This window comes from Bos javanicus, chromosome 22 (genome assembly GCF_032452875.1).
Source record: "Bos javanicus breed banteng chromosome 22, ARS-OSU_banteng_1.0, whole genome shotgun sequence".
NCBI classification, from domain to species: Eukaryota; Metazoa; Chordata; class Mammalia; order Artiodactyla; family Bovidae; genus Bos; species Bos javanicus.
In genome coordinates, this window is record NC_083889.1 from 21,991,421 (window position 1) to 22,011,391 (window position 19,971).

At 40.3% G+C, this 19,971-nt stretch overlaps 1 protein-coding gene across 2 annotated transcripts in view; it reads left to right on the forward strand.

The window, feature by feature from the left end:
• Nucleotides 1-19,971, forward strand: part of SUMF1 (sulfatase modifying factor 1) — a 93,906-nt gene that overhangs the window by 70,893 nt on the left and 3,042 nt on the right. For both annotated transcript variants that reach the window (XM_061396364.1, XM_061396363.1), the window contains one exon: nt 7,655-7,714. In XM_061396364.1, coding sequence (XP_061252348.1) covers nt 7,655-7,714 — 60 coding nt within the window. The remainder of the gene's footprint in view (nt 1-7,654; nt 7,715-19,971) is intronic.

Consider the following 19,971-nt stretch of genomic DNA (forward strand, 5'->3'; position numbering starts at 1 on the left):
ATGGGAACTAAAAGCAAATTTTAGAACTGAAAAACAGAATAACCAAAATAGAAGCTTTGTGAATGGGTTCAGCAGCAGAATGAAAGGGACAGAGGGGAAAAGAAATCAGTGAACTGGAAACAAAAACAAATTATTCAATATAAATATTGGAGAGAAAATACAAAATGAATAAATGGTGTCTCAGGGAACTTTGTGATTGTTAAAAAAGATCATCTAAAATTTTGTCTTGGGAGTCCCAGAGGATAGGGGAAAGAGCATGGGGTGAAAGGTTACCCAAAGAAATAATGGCTGAAAACTTCACAAATTTGGGAGGAGACTTAAATCTGTAGTCAAGAGGCTAAGTGAACATTAAATAGGATCATCCTGAAGAAATCCATACCAAGACATACCATAATTAAATGTCTGAAAACCAGAGACAGAAAATCTTAAAAAAGCCAAAGAAAATCAACACTTAACCTGTAGGGGATAAGCCAGTGTGAATGACACTGTATGGGTTTCTCGTCAGAAATCCTAATAAAGGGCAGAAGAAGTGACGCAATACTTTCCCCCTGTATTCCTTATGCTAAGTTGCTTCATTGTGTCTGACTCTTTGCGATGCAATGGACTGCAGCCCACCAGTCTTCTCTGTCCATGGGATTCTCCGGGCAAGAATACTGGAGTGGGTTGCCACGCCCTGCTCCAGGGGATCTTCATGACCCAGGAATCGAACTCGGGTCTCCTGCACTGCAGGCAGATTCTTTACCCCAGAGCCACCAGGAAGGCCCCCATATTCCTTATGGACATGATATTTTTTATGTATTCAGTTCAGTTCAGTTCACTTCAGTTGCTCAGTCGTGTCTGACTCTTTGCAACCCCATGAATTGCAGCACGCCAGGCCTCCCTGTCCATCACCAACTCCCAGAGTTCACCCAGACTCACATCCATCGAGTTGGTGATGCCATCCAGCCATCTAATCCTCTTTTGTTGCCTTTTCCTCCTGCCCCCAAGCCCTCCCAGCATCAGAGTGTTTTCCAATGAGTCAACTCTTCGCATGAGGTTGCCAAAGTACTGGAGTTGCAGCTTTAGCATCATTCCTTCCAAAGAACACTCAGGGCTGATCTCCTTTAGAATGGACTGGTTGGACCTCCTTGCAGTCCAAGGGACTCTCAAGAGTCTTCTCCAACACCCCAGTTCAAAAGCATCAATTCTTCGGCGCTCAGCTTTCTTCACAGTCCAACTCTCACATCCATACACGACCATTGGAAAAACCATAGCCTTGACTAGACAGACCTTTGTTGGCAAAGTAATGTCTCTGCTTTTGAATATGATATCTAGGTTGGTCATAACTTTCCTTCCAAGGTGTAAGCGTCTTTTAATTTCATGGCTGCAGTGACCATCTGCAGTGATTTTGGAGCCCCCCAAAATAAAGTCTGACACTGTTTCCACTGTTTCCCCATCTATTTCCCATGAAGTGATGGGACTGGATGCCGTAATCTTCATTTTCTGAATGTTGAGCTTTAAGCCAACTTTTTCACTCTCTTCTTTCACTTCCATCAAGAGGCTTTTTAGTTCCTCTTCACTTTCTGCCATAAGGGTGATGTCATCTGCATATCTGAGGTTATTGAGATTTCTCCCGGCAATCTTGATTCCAGCTTGTGCTTCTTTTAGCCCAGCATTTCTCATGATGTATTTTGCATATAAATTAAATAAGCATGGTGACAATATACAGCCTTGACGTATTCCTTTTCCTATTTGGAACCAGTCTGTTGTTCCATGTCTGTTGTTCTAACTGTTGCTTCCTGACCTGCATATAGGTTTCTCAAGAGGCAGGTCAGGTGGTCTGCTATTCCCATCTCTTTCAGAATTTTCCACAGTTTATTGTGATGCACACAGTCAAAGGCTTTGGCATAGTCAATAAAGCAGAAATAGATGTTTTTCTGGAACTGAAAACTGCCAACCCAGAATCCTTTATCTAATGAAATGTCTTTTAGGAATAAGAGAAAATCAAGACATTTTCAAATGAAGGAAAACTACAGAATCTGTCATCAGCAGACCTATCCTAAATGAATGTCTAAAGGAAGTTCCCTAAACAGAAAGGAAATGATTCAAGAAAGAACCTTTGAACATCAGGATGGGAGAAAGAACATAGTAGGAAAAATATGGGTACATATAGTAGGCTGTCCTCTCAAGATTTCCAAGTTTTGTTTGATAGTTGAAGCAGAAATTATGATGTTGATGTGTTTCTAAATATGTTTGGAAGAATTATTTAATGTAGTTATAAACAGGGGAAGCTAAAGAGATATAAAGGGAGGTAAATTTTCTGTACTTCACTGGAATTGGTAAAATAATACCAGTAGACTAATATTTTATATCTTATCAGTTTTATATATGTATAAATTAAGCATTATATATATTTAATACTTGTAATATGTACTATATAATATATATTTAAGTTATATGTTTAATGAATATACATATATTAAATATATATGTCAAACTGTAATTAAGCATTGTAAATGAATAAAAATGAATTTCTTTAGAGAAATCTTTCTGCCACAGGAATGCAGAAAAAAGAAAACAAAAAGTAGAGAACAGACAAAAGCAACAACAAAATGTCTGTCTTAAGTCCTAAAATATCAGGAATTTCATTGAAAGCACAATGGTCTAAATATTAAAAGGCACATTGGCAATGTGGATTAAAAAACATAACCTAACTAGATACAGTTCTACAAAAAACTCACTTCAAACAATGATATAATAGATTGAAAACAAAATGATGCGAAAAGATGTTTTATGTAAACATTAATCAGAAAACAGCAGGAATAGCTGTTTTAATGTTGTATAGAGTAGACTTCAAAGCAAAATTACCAGAGTCAGGGAAGGGCATTGTTTAATGATAAAACGATCAATCTACCAAGAGGATGTAATAATGCTAAATATGCATGCCCCAGAAAAGACCTGAAACCTATGAAGCAAGAACTGATAAAATTGAAAGGAAGAATAGGCTAACCTGCAGTTTTAAGTCTAGATGATAATGCTTGTTTTTCAGCGATTGGTAGTATAACTAGATAGAAAAATCAGCAAAGATATAGAAGAACTCAACACCATCATCAGCTTTCACATGGATTCTTTTCTGTTTCTGAGCAAAATCTCTGTGTTCAGTGTGTATTTTTACTTTGATTCTTGAATACTGGTGGTCGAGGTCATTTGGGCACAGCAGCCTCTCTTCTTACCAGGTATATAGGCAGAAAGGTGAGGTATTCAGACACTACAGTCTGTAGCTCCTTTAAGTTGTTTTAACCTACTTCCCTGGTGACTCAGTGGTAAGAAATCCACCTTCAGTGCAGGAGACCCAGGTTCGATCCCTGGTCTGGGACAATTCCTTGGAGAAGGAAATGACAGCCCACTCCAGTATTCTTTCCTGGAGAATTCCATGGACAGAGGAGCCTGGTGGGCTACAGGGGTTGAGAGTCCAGGGGTTGAGAAAGAATCAGACACTACTTGGCAACTGAACAACAACAGACTTTACTGTGAGAGATGATGTTAATTTTGATTTATTGATCCTTTCTTCAGCAAAAAGAAATGGAGGCATTTCCCCCTTATATTAGTTTCCTAGGGCTGCTATAACAGATTACCACAAACTTGGTGGCTTGAAAAAACAAAAGTTTATTCTCTCACAATTTTGGCAGCTAGAAGTCTGAGACCAAGGTTCTGACAGGGCCATATTCCCTTCAGTCTCTGGAATCCTCCCTTGTCTCTTCCTAGCTTCTGGCAGTTCCCCAGAGCCCTTGGCATTCTTTGGCTTGTAGCTACATCAGCCCAGTCTCTGCCTCCATCTTCACATGACCTTCTCTGCGTCCTTTCCTCCTGTTACAAGAACACCAGTCGCTGGATTTAGAGCTCACCATAATCCAATATGACCTCACCTTAACTAACACAAAATTTACAAATGTGCACGCTCCCTATTTCCAAATTTGGTCATATGCTGAGGCTTTGGGTGACCATGAACTTGAGGGAGGGGGCACTATTCAACTCATTACGCACTGCTAGTAATTTTTCTGTTTTTTTGTTTGTTTTGCAAAGTGGTAAGCATTTCAAACAGATGTAGCTAATCCTGTAATCCTGCATCATGTTTTCTGGCAAAAATAGTTTTATTTATAAGGATCAGCTGAGCAGTTACCTAGAGGACTGTATTAACCTCTGTGGTCTTATCAGCCTGGGGTGACTCTCATTAGGACTTGTGTGTCACTTTGTTGAACGTCATTTTTATTGATTGAAGATTCAGTTCATATGAGATGGTGATGAGAGGGAACTATTTTGTTCTCGCTCCTTCCTGTTAGCAAATCAGCTCCTTCTTGTTCTTGGATCTAACTTGACAAAATAATTGAATCTTGCATGCCAGCATATACTGTGAGCAACTTTAATCAGAATTTAGACTGCCATTTGGTACATCATAACCCAGCATGCAGAGAACCACCTGAAGCAGTGCAATGCAAGAATCCCCAAGGAAGAAATTTAATGTAGGAGAGAGTGGCCATTCTGTGGGATAACAGCACAGTTATAAATGCTTTCATCTCTGCTTTGGTGAATTCTGGGTGATTATGCTACTTTTATACAATAATAAACGCACCAAGCAGATTCTGTTGTAATGGCTGTCAGATTCCAGATAGTCCTGGAAAGGATGCTGTGGTATGAAATCATTATTTTCAGATGTAGTTCTTCTCATTTATAACTTGCCCATTTGTAATCAATAAGTTTAACAGTGTAACATAAAGCAGTTAAGGGTATGGAAATAACTTGGGCCTTGCAGTGGAATGAAGGATAGCCAGTGGCTTGGTCTTTGACAGTTTTTAAGTACATGAAAATGCTTTGAAGAAAACATGAAGTTCTGCTCACAAGTTGTTTTCTTGGAAAACAGTAACATACTGTTTTCCAGTCAGTGTGTTAACTATGCTTGAAGAAAACATGGTTCTTTTAGGTTCTGCCACTTAGATCTGGGCCTTTGACAAGGAAAAGGAAAACTCAGATTTCATGTTGGCTCACACAGTAAAGAATCCGCCTGCAATGCAGGAGACCTGGTTTCAGTCCCTGGGTTGAGAAGATCCCCTGGAGAAGGGAATGGCATACCCACTCCTGTACTCTTGCCTAGAGAATCCCATAGGCAGAGGGCTACAGTCCATGAGAATGAAAAGAGTTGAACACGTCTGAGCAACTCACACTTTGAAAGAAAAAAGAAAACTGAAATAAGAAGCACTGTTCAGTTCAGTTCAGTCACTCATTTGTATCCGACTCTTTGCGACCCCATGAATTGCAGCACGCCAGGCCTCCCTGTCCATCACCAACTCCCAGAGTTCACCCAGACTCAGGTCCATCGAGTCGGTGATGCCATCCAGCCATCTCATCCTTTGTCATCCCCTTCTCCTCCTGCCCCCAATCCCTCCCAGCATCAGAGTCTTTTCCAATGAGTCAACTCTTGCATGAGGTGGCCAAAGTACTGAAGTTTCAGCTTTAACATCAGTCCTTCCAATGAACACCCAGGACTGATCTCCTTTAGGATGGACTGGTTGGACCTCCTTGCAGTCCAAGGGACTCTCAAGAGTCTTCTCCAACACCACAGTTCAAAAGCATCAATTCTTTGGTGCTCAGCTTTCTTCACAGTCCAACTCTTACATGCATACATGACCACTGGAAAAACCATAGCCTTGACTAGATGGACCTTTGTTGGCAAAGTAATGTCTCTGCTTTTCAATATGCTATCTAGGTTGGTCATAACTTTCCTTCCAAGGTGTAAGCGTCTTTTAATTTCATGGCTGCAATCACCATTTGCAGTGATTTTAGAGCCCTCCAAAATAAAGTCTGTCACTGTTTCCACTGTTTCCCCATCTATTTGTCATGAAGTGATGGGACTAGATGCCATGATCCTCGTTTTCTGAATGTTGAGCTTTAAGCCAACTTTTCCACTCTCCTCTTTCACTTTCATCAAGAGGCTTTTCAGTTCCTCTTCACTTTCTGCCATAAGGGTGGTGTCATCTGCATATCTGAGGTTATTGGTATTTCTCCCGGCAATCTTGATTCTAGCTTGTGCTTCTTCCAGCCCAGCATTTCTCATGATGTACTCTGCATATGAGTTAAATAAGCAGGGTGACAATATACAGCCTTGATGTACTCCTTTTCCTATTTGGAACCAGTCTGTTGTTCCATGTCTGTTGTTCTAACTGTTGCTTCCTGACCTGCATATAGGTTTCTCAAGAGGCAGGTCAGGTGGTCTGGTATTCCCATTGCTTTCAGAATTTTCCACATCTGTATCATTAGTTGTTTTTGTGTAACAAAGGAAAAGCAAAAAACTCTTATCCCTCTCAGACTTCCCAGATGTGGTTCTGGTTTGTAGGAGTTTACTGGTAGCTCTCAGATACTCTTTGCATGGCTAACGTAATCATGAGGCTTTTGACCCTGGCAACTAAAACTTTACAGCATTCATTTCTATTGCAGTTTTTCCTAAGCCCTCCTTAGAAGAAATAGTCTTACATCTTGGCTTGCTCTTTCTGACTTCAGTTCTCATTATAGTGGAAGCCCCCGTTCAGTTTCCTATACTCTTGGTCTCTAAGCTCTGGAACCAGGCTGTCTCAGGGTGAATCCTCATTCTGACATTTGCTTAATCTCAGAAGTTGTTATGGAAATCATGTGAGTTAATACTTGCAAAATACTTCGAGCCCTACTTGGTTCATAATAAAGTGAAAGTGAAAGTGAAGTCGCTCAGTCGTGTCCGACTCTTTGTGACCCCATAGACTGTAGCCTACCAGGCTCCTCTGTCCATGGGATTTTCCAGGCAGTAGTTCATAATAAGCACTATATAAATGTTTTTGAAAAAGATAAACTACATTCTTTGTCTTGATTGTGATGGTGGTTATATGATTATAGGACTTCCCTGGTGGCTCAGACGGTAAAATGTCTGTCTACAATGCAGGAGACCTGGGTTTGAAAACTCAAAACTCATTATAAGTGTGCATTTAAATGTTGTAGAAGTATAAATTTGTATAAATTATACCTCAGTAAACCTGACCTAAAATTTTTTGGAGAGAAAAATTATATCTATTTATTCAGCTAGGAAAGGGTGTATAAAGTGTTGCATAGTAGGATTTTAAAAACATAACTCAAAAAGGCTTGCCAGTCTAGGTCTGCAGGCCAGTTATAATGCAAGATAAATTTGCCTGTCAGCATGAGAAGCTGATGGAAGAGATGTTGCCAGGCAGCCTATTAGTCATCTAGGAAGAAAACCCTGTAGGGGTTTGGGTTGCTTAAGATAGTCACAGAGTTCACCGAAGAGTGGGAACTTGAGCTGGACCTCAGAGAATATAGGATTTGGAAGGCATTAGAGAAGGTGCTTGGGTGCAGATGCAAGACTCAGGGACAGAAAAGCATGTGCCCCATTTAGGCAACTATGAGAGAGCTGGCTGGATTAAAATAAATGCTCTGTGGATGGAGAAGGGAATGGCTACCCACTCCAGTATTCTTGCCTGGAGGATTCCCATGGACAGAGGACCCTGGTAGACTATAGTCCGTGGTGTTGCAAAAAGTCATACAAGATTGAGTGATTAACACATACTCTCTCTCTCTCTGACCTTGGAAGGGCAGTTGTACTATCTGAACTAATGAGTTCTCTTATTTTCATCCACAGAAAGGCCCCCCTTCTGGGAAAGACCGGGTGAAGAAAGGTGGATCCTACATGTGCCATAAAGTAAGTCGAGTCACTAACCTCTGCTTTGGTGTTCTAACAGCAGGTGTATGGGTCCATTGTAATCATTAACCCCCAAATGTCCCATCCATGTCTATTAATACATCTCCATCAAAGCAAGAAAAAAGAGAAGTTTGGGCACAGGCATGCCAATAAGTGATTCAAGAAGCAGAGGTTATAAATGGTCTGTTGTCAACCATATTCCATCTGTTGTATTGTGACCCTTTGAGAGATCTTTGTTGTCCCACGAATCTGGGTGGACTGTATACCTTTTCCATCATGGAAGTCTGGAACCACACCCTTAATTTATTTGAGGCTCCAGATATTTTTTTGGCTTCTCTATTGCTATTAAGGTAAGGATTATAGATGGAGGGTAGATTGTGGTATGTCAAAATGGAAATATCCCAAGTGTTCTTTCTTGGGATATAGAATGTACATTGTAGAATAAAGATTAATCTCAGAGAATGCTTTTTCTCTTTGGGCTGTAATGTCAGTGTCAGAGACAGTTGTTCTTGGCTAGTAGAAGTGACTCAGTGTTCATGAGTAGCCTTTTTTAAGGAGTTCAGAAATTGAATAGCACGCCTCTCCCTTTTTTTCTTTAAATCATGTATTTTTAGTGTCTCCAGCACTTCAACTGCTGTCTTTCTATCCCTATGCAAAGATGGCATTTCGCAGATTGTTCCTCCAAGAAGCATCCTATGATAATTCAGTCAGTCTAGGCAGTTAGAGACTTAAAATACCCTGTAATGGCTCCAAATTAAGTTATTAATTTGATAATGGAGGCATTGTCAAACTTTGCCTTAAAATAATGATTCTCAAACTTTATTGAACATTAGAATCATCTGGGATCTATAAAAGGTACTGACGCCTGTTTCCTCACTCACCTCATCCTGATTTGATTTTTCTGTATTATGACCTGGGCATCAGGATTTTAAAGCTCTTGAGGTGATCATAACATACATCAAAGCTTGGGAACCACTGGCCTAAAAAGACTCTCTTTAAATTATGTGTATGAGAGAGTTCATAGGTATGTGTGTCTTCTTTCTTTCTTAGAATTTTTAATATAATCATTTAGATGGAATTTCACTGAGTTGACTCAAACTATGCTTTACACCTACCTTTATAACAAGATGTAGACAAATTTATCTTTAAAATTCTAATTTTAATTTTAAATTAAAAGCATTGCCCTAGGCCATTCGAGTAGTTTAAAATGTTCATATACCCATCTGTCTGTAGTCCCAGATTTTTTTTTTCTCTGATTCAAGCTGTTACTGCAGGTGTATCTGAATCCTCTTGCTGGGGAACCAGACTTCCATGAAAAACAGGTGACTCTCTTTTTGCACAGCAGTAGTTCAAAACTCTAGTTGCCACCAGTTATGTCTCTGACATATGGCACTTTTCTTAATTGATAATCCATTTACTCTATAAGAATTGAGGACCAGAAGATTTTTTCTTCACAGATAAGTGGAGCAAATGAAACTTGTAAAACACATTTCAAGTATGAACACCAAAATATTCCAGTGCCATACATATAAATGTGCCTACTTTACCATTTCATTTTGCTTGCTTATTTTAAATGCTTTAAATTTTTATAAGCATCTTAGTTTATGCTTTTAAAATATCTTTTAACCTAATACATGTTTTTAATAAATACAGTTACATGGCAGAGTTGATTTTTGTATATTTGTGTTGTGTAACCTTGTTAAACTCATTTGTATTAGTAATGTTTTTGTAGATTCTATTGTATTTTCTACATAAGTGGTTATACCAATTGGGGGTATAGACAGTTTTACTTCTTCCTTTTTAATTTGGATATCTTTTATTACTTTCTCTTGCTGTATTTCTCTCTAGCTAGAACCTCCAGTATATTGTTGAATAGGAGTGATAAGTGCCAACAGTCTTACCTAATTTTTGATGTTAGAGGAAAGACATTCAGCTTTTCAGAATTAGCTATGATATAAGCTATAGTGTTTTCAAAGCTGCCCTTTACCAGCTTGAGCAACTTTCCTTCTAGTCTTAGATTTTTGAGAGTTTTTATCAGAAATGGATGTGGATTTTGCCAGATGTTTCTTTGAAGCTATTGAGATGTTTATGTGGTTTTTCTTTTTTAGTCTGTTAATATGGTGAATTTATTTGTTTGTTATTGATTAATCTTTGGGAGTTTGTGTCTTTCAAGGAATTTATCCATTTCATCTGAGTTAATGAATTTATTCACATAATCTTTGCATTTTCACTTGCTGTTTAGACCATTTACATTTAACATGATTATTGTTATGGTTGGGTTTAAATTTGCCATCTTGAGATTTATTTTTCTCTTTGTCTCATCCGTTCTTTTCCATTTGCTCTCTCTCTTGTTTTTTAAACTTTTTTGGATTAAGTTTTTTAATCACTTTATTGTCTCTTCTTTGGCTTATTAGCTTTCCCTTTTTGTTTTAAAATTTTTGTGGTTGATTTAGAGTTTATATTACACATCTGTAACTTTTCTTAGTCACCCTGAAGGATAAGTTTTAATTTAGTCAGGATCAGAGGGCTGGAGAGAGTGTTCCAGAAGAGAGAATAGCAGAGAATAGCAGAGAGAATAACTGAGTGGGAACCACAAGATTTTCCAGAGAGAAGTGGCACCTCTAGGATCTCAGTCAAATTAATTGTAAATGATGTAGGTATGTAACCTCAGTCTGGTTATTTTGGTGAGGTCAAGGAAATAGCACAGTGTTGATTGTGAATTACTTTCAGAGCGCTTCTTCTTTCCACTAGATTAAGAGTGACAGCTTTAACTGCCACTAGGTATAGGAAGTGCTTTAAACTGTGGAGTCTAGAATTAGATCTGGGTTGGAATTCTGTAACTTCTCTTTGCTAGTCTTTACCTGTAACTTTAGACAAATTACTTAACCTTTCTAAGTCTCAGTTTTCACATATGTAAAATGTGCATCATAATTGCAGCTACTGTAAGGTTTTTATGAGGAACAAATGTACCGAACAAATGTATACGCACACATGCCTAGCTCATGGTAAAGACTCAGTAAGTTAGTTGCTGCTAATACTATCATTCTTTGTTTATTTTTTTTGTTTTGTTTGTTTGTTTTTTAAACAACAAAAATTTATGTTCTCACAGTTCTGGAGGCTAGAAGTCCAAGATTCAGGTGTTACCAGTCTGTTTTCTTGAGGTCTCACTCCTTGGTTCAAAGATGGCAGCCTTCTGTCTGTGTTCTTGCAAGGTCTCTCCTCCGTGCATGCAGGGCTCTTCTCTCCCAATCTCCTCTTCTTACAAGAATGCCACTCAGATTGAATGAAGGCCCATCCTAACAGCTTACTTTTAATGTAATTATCACCTTAAAGTCCCACTTCCAAACAGTCACATTCTGAGGTACCAGGGGTTAGGGCTTCATACATAAGAACTTGGAGGACATAATTCTTTCCAAACAGTGCCACCATTCTTAATCATCATCTTTATTAAGATTGTCTCCCCTCCATCTTCTCTTCTGAATAAAGAACCAGCAAAAGAACTACTAACTAGATAGGCAGAATCCTGGAAATAATTCTTATGGCAAAGATGAAAATCAGTAAAAGAAAGAAAATCAATAAAAAGAAGAATGGTTAATTCATTTTGCAAAAAAATAACCTTAATTAGAAGGTGACTTATTTTTGATCATTATCAGGGGCAGTCTGCATGACTAAAGTAAGTCACTGATGATTATTTCTGATTTTTTGAGAGTCCATCCAAAGTATGGCTTCAGTAAGGATAAGAGAGCTCAGAAAGAACAACTGTGAGTCAACATGGTGTTAAGAGCACAGATTCTAGAATGGGATTGAAAAAGCTATAATCCTAGATTCATGATTATAAGCCATGTGATCTTAGGAACACCATTGCCATACTTGTGCCTCATTTTTTTCCTTGTATATATGATGCATGTATAATAATACCTACCTCAGGGTTATTAGGGAGAAGGCAATGGCAACCCACTCCAGTACTCTTGCCTGGAAAATCCCGTGGGTGGCAGAGCCTGGTAGGCTGCAGTCCATGGGGTCGCTAAGAGTCAGACACAGCTGAGCGACTTCACTTTCACTTTTCACTTTCATGCATTGGAGAAGGAAATGGCAGCCCACTCCAGTACTCTTGCCTGGAGAATCCCAGGGATGGGGGAGCCTGGTTGGCTTCCATCTATGGAATCGCACAGAGTTGGACACGACTGAAGCGCCTTAGCAGCAGCAGCAGCAGCAGGGTTATTAGAAGGATTAAGTCACTTAATACATGTGAAGATTTTAGAACAGTTCACATAGTAAGTACTCAAGAAATATTAGTTGTTTTTGAAGTTGTTAGATTCCCGTGACATCTTTAGCCCAACCCACAACATTGAGGAAATTCTTACTTGCTGCCCCCACAACCCCACCATTTTACACCAAGATTACTAGCAAAAGGAGTTGATCAAGTATATTGACAAGGGCAGTGGATGGGAAATTGAGAGACCTGGGTTCTACTGTGTCATTTTTCTATAATCATTTTGTTCCTAATGAGCTACAGATACCTCAAAACTATTCTTTATACCTAAACCTCTTCCTCTTATGAAAGCCATATTGCCATCCCACTTGACTCCAGTGCCCCAAGGCTATTAAGCCATTATCTTAAATGGATTGTTCTTGAATCCAGGCTCATGTGCTGAGTGCAGCTATCCAGATCAATTCCACACAGTAATTAGCTATTTTGATGAAATGGGGCTAAAACAGGTCCTCACCACTACCTCTGTTCTTAATTAATAAAATGACCTATATTTTAGCCACTCACAGTCCTAACATCATTAATAACCATTTTTGGTGCTAAAAGTAGAGTTGGAAAAAAAGAAAGAGCAATGAGGACATATGAAATCAGGCCATTTTCCTCTTTAATTATGTATTTCATTAGTTGTCCATTATTGGAATTTAAAATGAAGTACTTATATTAATAAGTGTTTGCTGAGTGAATAAGTACATTTAAAATGCAATGATAATGTGAATTGACTGTTGTCTCATGTGATCGTCCTGACCTTTTCAACAGTAACTTGTAGTGAGACTTGCTTTTTAGGGTTTAGTTCGTTATCATTTAGGTAAATGGAAGAGTTTAGGTATTGCTGTGATCCAGTGAAAGAGTAGCTCTTTTTATCACTTATTTTAAGCTTTTGTTGTTATGTAAGCAAAACGTTTTCTTTCCATAAAAATTGGAAAATAAATAATAAACATAAAAATGAAAAAATAATTTACCTTGCTTTCTAAAGAATATATTGATAGTATTCTACTCAACTTTTTGATGCAGTTCTAATTTTTCTTCCCCAAATGGAATTATGCTGTATGTACCAGGGTCTTCAAGTATGGCTATAAGCAAAATCTCTTATACATCATAAGTGTCTTTTCTGACCACAGTGTTCCAGGCAGGTACACTTTGTTACAGTTGCTACAGCCTGTATTTTGTGGCATATGAACACCTAATTTTAAAATAATTTGTCATATAATCTGAGAGATAAGTTACATATAGAACTGTGCCATTCAACAAAGACCTAACCCTAACCCTAACCCTAATGCTTGTCACCAGAGATAGTGCCTCACCTTTCCCATTTATATAGCAAATGATTTTCCTATTTATGAGGCAAATGCATGCATGCTACATGCTGCAGTCATGTCCAATTCTTTGGAACCCTATGGATTGTAGCCCACCAGGTTCCTTGGTCCAAGGGATTCTCCAAGCAAGAATACTGGTGTGGATTGCCATGCCCTTCTCCAGGGCATCTTCCCAACCCAGGGATTTAACCCATGTCTCCTGTGCCTCCTGCATTGCAGGCGGCTTCTTTACTGCTGAGTCACTGGAGGAGCCCAAAAAGTAAAGTAGAAGTCGCTTAGTCCGACTCCTTGTGACCCCATGGACTGTGGCCCACCAGTTCCTCTGTTCATGGAATTTTCCAAGCAAGAATACTGGAGTGCGTTTCCATTCCCTTCTCCAGGGGGTCTTCCCGACCCAGGAGTTGAATCCGAGTCTCTTGCGTTGCAGGCAGATTCTTTACCATTTGAGCTACCAGGGAAGCCCAGCAAATGCAGATGCTGGCAAGAGAATTATCATCTTTACAACATAAGATATCTAAGGCCTACAGGAAAGCTAATGAACGCTTTTGTTTTAGTTAGGAAGTGGGTTAACCCAAAGAAGTCAGATAAGACAGGCAAAGTGAGTTCCTTTAATTAACAGCATTGGGTTCATTATAAAGTAACAGTTAAAATAATCTCCAGGTCTACCACTTAACTTTTTCATGTAAAGATAAGATGAAGCGTTTTGACATTATCCCATTAGTAGACCCATTTTGGAGAAGGCAATGGCAACCCACTCCAGTACTCTTGCCTAGAAAATCCCATGGACAGAGGAGCCTGGTAGGCTGCAGTCCATGGGGTCACTAAGAGTCGGGCACGACTGAGCGACTTCACTTTCACTTTTCCCTTTCATGCATTGGAGAGGAAATGGCAACCCACTCCAGTGTTCTTGCCTGGAGAATCCCAGGGACGGGGGTGCCTGGTGGGCTTCTGTCTGTGGGGTCGCACAGAGTGGGACACGACTGAAGCGACTTGCAGCAGCAGCAGCAGCAGACCCATTTTATCAATGGAGAAGATTTAGAAAAGCTTTGCCTAAGGTTAAATAGCTAATGAGTCTTGAATTTTGCCTTTTTGAGCGGGTAAATCAGCAAAATGTCACAGTTCTCATCTGTGTCAAGCCCAACCTCTTTCTGGTTAGAAGACTGCCTTTAAAGTAACTCCATCCTATTTATCCACCCATGCTTCCTGCTTTTTATCATTTTTCCTCTCTGTACCAGTCGTTGGCATTCTCATTCTGTAAATCTCTAGGCGGCTCAGCTCCCATCGTGCCTCCTCAGAGGGACCTTCTCAGGCCACCTTATCTAAGTAGCACCCAATCATGCCTAGTCCTCTCTCCCTATTTAACTTTCTTCCAAGCTGACCGCGGCCAGAAACACTCTTGAATTTATCGATTTATTTATTGTCTGACTATTTACTCTCTGTTGAATATAAGTGAAAGTGGAGAGTAAAAAAGTTGGCTTAAAGCTCAACATTCAGAAAACGAAGATCATGGCATCCGGTCCCATCACTTCATGGGAAATAGATGGGGAAACAGTGTCAGACTTTATTTTTTTGGACTCCAAAATCACTGCAGATGGTGACTGCAACCATGAAATTAAAAGACGCTTACTCCTTGGAAGGAAAGTTATGACCAACCTAGACAGCATATTCAAAAGCAGAGACATTACTTTGCCAACAAAGATCCGTCTACTTAAGGCTATGGTTTTTCCTGTGGTCGTGTATGGATGTGAGAGTTGGACTGTGAAGAAGGCTGAGTGCCAAAGAATTGATGCTTTTGAACTGTGGTGTTGGAGAAGACTCTTGAGAGTCCCTTGGACTGCAAGGAGATCCAACCAGTCCATTCTGAAGGAGATCAGCCCTGGGATTTCTTTGGAAGGAATGATGCTAACGCTGAAACTCCAGTACTTTGGCCACCTCATGCGAAGAGTTGACTCATTGGAAAAGACTCTGATGCTGGGAGGAATTGGGGGCAGGAGGAGAAGGGGACGACAGAGGATGAGATGGCTGGATGGCATCCCTGACTCGATGGACGTGAGTCTGAGTGAACTCTGGGAGTTGGTGATGGACAGGGAGGCCTAGTGTGCTGCGATTCATGGGGTCACAAAGAGTCGGACACGACTGAGCGACTGAACTGAACTGAACTGAATATAAGTCAGCTTCATGATAACAGGTACATTATCAACAGAAAATTGGATTAAAGATTTACTGAACATGGCCCCGCCCATCAGAACAAGACCCAGTATCCCCCTCAGTCAGTCTATCCCATCAGGAAGTTTCCATAATAAGCCTCTATCCTTCTCCATCAGAGGGCAGACAGACTGAAAACCACAGTTACAGAAAACTAACCAATCTAATCACATGGACCACAGCCTTGTCTAACTCAGTGAAACTATGGGCCATGCCGTGTAGGGCCACCCAAGATGGATGGGTCATGATGGAGAGTGCTGACAAAATGTGGTCTACTGTAGAAGGAAATGGCAAACCACTTCAGTATTCCTGCCTTGAGAACCCCATGAACAGTATGAAAAGGCAAAAAGATAGGACACAGAAAGATAAACTCCCCAGGTCAGGAGGTGCCCAATATGCTACTGGAGATGAATGAAGAAATAACTCCAGAAAGAATGAAGGGATGGAGCCAAAGCAAAAACAACACCCAGTTGTGGATGTGACTCGTGATGGAAGCAAGGTCTGATGCTATGAAGAGCAATATTGCATAGGAACCTGGAATGCTAGGTCCATGAATCAAGGCAAATTGGAAATGATCAAACAGGAGATGGCAAGAGTGAACGTCAACATTTTAGGAATCAGCAAACTAAAATGGACTGGAATGGGTGAATTTAACTCAGATGACCATTATATCTACTACTGTGGGCAAGAATACCTTAGAAGAAATGGTATAGCCCTCATAGTAAACAAGAGAGTCTGAAATGCAATACTTGGATGGAGTCTCAAAAACGACAGAATGATCTCTGTTCGTTTAAAAGGACAACCATTCAGTATTAATGATAATCCAAGTCAGTGCCCCGACCAGTAATGCTGAAGAAGCCGAAGATGTCCTTTTCATTATAGGGACTGGAATGCAAAAGTCGGAAGACCTACCTGGAGTAACAGGCAAATTTGGCCTTGGAGTACAGAATGAAGCAGGGCAAAGGCTAACAGAGTTCTGCCAAGAGAATGCACTGGTCATAGCAAACACCCTCTTCCAACAACACAAGAGAAGACTCAACACATGGACATCACCAGATGATCAATACCAAAATCAAATTGATTATATTCTTTGCAGCCAAAGATGGAGAAGCTCTCTACAGTCAGCAAAAAGAAGACCGGCAGCTGACTTGGCTGAGACTTCGTGGCTCAGATCATGAACTCCTTATTGCCAAATTCAGAATTAAATTGAAGAAAGTAGGGAAAACCACTAGACAATTCAGGTATGACCTAAATCATATCCCTAACAATTATACAGTGGAAGTGAGAAATAGATTCAAGGGACTAGATCTGATAGACAGGGTGCCTGAAGAACAATGGACAGAGATTCATGACATTGTACAGGAGACAGGGAGCAAGACCATCCCCAAGAAAAAGAAATGCAAAAAAGCAAAATGGTTGTCTGAAGAGGCCTTACAAATAGCTGTGAAAAGAAGAGAAGCCAAAGCAAAGGAGAAAAGGAAAGATATAAGCATCTGAATGCCGAATTCCAAAGAATAGCAAGGAGAGAGAAGAAAGCCTTCCTCAGTGATCAGTGCAAAGAAATAGAGGAAAACAATAGAACGGGAAAGACTACAGATCTCTTCAAGAAAAGTAGAGATACTAGGGGAACATTTCATGCAGAGATGGGCTCAATAAAGGACAGAAATGGTAGGGACCTAACAGAAGCAGAAGATATTAAGAAGAGGTGGCAAGAATACACAGAAGAACTATACAAAAAAGATCTTCATGACCCAGATAACCACAATGGTATGATCATTCACCTAGAGCCAGACATCCTGGAATGTGAAGTCAAGTAGGCCTTAGGAAGCATCACTATGAACAAAGTGGAGGTGATGGAATTCCAGTTGAGCTATTTCAGATCCTAAAAGATGATGCTGTGAAAGTGTTGCCCTCAATATGCCAGCAAATCTGGAAAACTCAGCATGGCCACAGGACTAGAAAAGGTCAGTTTTCATTCCAGTCCCTAAGAAAGGCAGTGCCAAAGAATGCTCAAACTACCACACAATTGCACTCATCTCCCATGCTAGTAAAGTAATGCTCAAAATTCTCCAAGCCAGGCTTGAACAGTACATGAACCGTGAACTTCCATATGTCCAAGCTGGATTTAGAAAAAGCAGAGGAACCAGAGATCAAATTGCCAACATCTGCTGGATCATCAAAAAAGCAGGAGAGTTCCAGAAAACATCTATTTCTGCTTTATTGACTATGCCAAAGCCTTTGACTATGTGGATCACAATCAACTGTGGAAAATTCTAAGAGAGATGGGAATACCAGACCACCTGACCTGCCTCTTGAGAAACCAGTATGCAGGTCAGGAAGCAACAGTTAGAACTGGACATGGAACAACAGACTGGTTCCAAATAGGAAAAGGGATACTTCAAGGCTGTTTATTGTCACTGTGCTTATCTAACATATATGCAGAGTACATTGTGAGAAACGCTGGGCTGGATGAAGCACAAGCTGTAATCAAGATTGCTGGGAGAAATATCAATAACCTCAGATATGCAGATGATACCATCCTTATGGCAGAAAGTGAAGAAGAACTAAAGAGCCTCTTGATGAAAGTGAAAGAGGAAAGTGAAAAAGTTGGCCTAACCTCAACATTCAGAAAACTAAGATTGTGGAATCTGGTCCCATCACTTCATGGCAGATAGATGGGGAAACAGTGGCAAACTTTTTTGGGGGCTCCAAAATTACCGCAGATGGTGACTGCAGCCATGAGATTAAAATACGCTTACTCCTTGGAAGGAAAGTTTTGACCAACCTAGACAGCATATTAAAAAGCAGAGACATTACTTTGCCTACAAATGTCTGTCTAGTCAAGGCTATGGTTTTTCCAGTAGTCATGTACAGATGTGAGAGTTGGACTAGAGTGAGTACCGAAGAATTGATGCTTTTGAACTGTGGTGTTGGAGAAAACTCTTGAGAGTCCCTTGGACTGCAAGGAGATCCAACCAGTCCATCCTAAAGGAGATCAGTCCTGGGTGTTCATTGGAAGGACTGATGCTGAAGTTGAAACTCCAATACTTTGGCCACCTCATGCAAAGAGCTAACTCATTTGAAAAGACCCTGATGCTGGGAAAGATTGAAGGCAGGAGGGGAAGGGGACAACAGGGGATGAGATGGTTGTATGGCATCACCAACTTGATAGACATGAGTTTAAGTAAACTCCAGGAGTTGGCAATGAACAGGGAAGCCTGGCGTCCTGTAGTCCATGAGGTTTTAAAGAGTCAGACACAACTGAGCGACTGAACTGAACTGAACTGTCTTGTTTTGCATTGTATCCCTCTTGCCTATAATAGCATCTAGCATGTGGTAAAGTGTCAAATATTTAATGAATAAATAAACTGTGCTCTGATGCCATCAGCCTATGGCTTTGCTGTTCTCTTCACTTACCTGAGTTTTTCCATTTTCATGCCTCTGACATCATTGTTTTCTCCACTTAACATACCTTCTTTCCTCCTTTCTAAGTCCTATAAATCAGTGCTACTTAATCTGTAGCTCATGGGCTGATAGAATGAACAGCACCTACAGGCTGGTTAGAAATGCAGATTCCTGGACCCCAGACCAGTCTTACTGAATTGGAATCTCTGTGTTTGTGACCTGGAAACAGATATTTAAATGAGTTCTCCAGGTATTCTTCTATATCCTCAAGTCAGAAGTTGTTATTATTTAGTCACTAAGTCGTGTCCAACTCTTTTGCAACCCATGGACTATAGCCTGCCAGGCTCCTCTGTCCATGGGATTTATAAGGCAAGAATACTGGAGTGAATTGCCATTTCCTTCTCCAAGGGATCTTCCTGACTCAGGGATCGAACCTGCCTCTCCTGCATTGGCAGACAGGTCCTTTATCACTGAGCCACTTGGGAAGCCCAGGTCAGAAGACCTCAGATAAGTCCCACTCTGACCGAGTTCTGCCTTCCAAAAATCATTCCTAAAAACATAGACATCCACAAGCGACCATTTTTTCCCCTGAGTTAGTAATAGCCCCAGATTCTTTTAACCCCAGCCTGTTTTGTCTTTTTGATGTGTAATCATTGTTTCCTCAACAAGCTTGTGAGCTCCAGCCAGACAGTGTGTGCTGAAGGCTCAGGAGACATTTGACTGGTTTTTTTTTGTCATGTGTGGTACAGTTTTGGAACATGACTGCCTCCCCCTGAACTGCATTCTTGCTTCAGTATGGAATCCACCACAGACAGTGGTAGCATGGGGCCCTGCATTATCCATAGGATCTTGATTCTAGAAATCCCAAAGCTTTTACTTCACAGCAGCCCAAAGAGTAAGCCCTGCATATACCAGAGCTTCTGCTGTGTCTTCCTGCATGGTCACCTCTAGTCAATTTGGAGCCTCCATTGCATCTCAGTCACAGGTCGTAACAGATGCCATCAATTTTTTCATTATTTCAAGCATACTTTTTATTCATTGTCCTTCTGCCTGCCTGAATATTG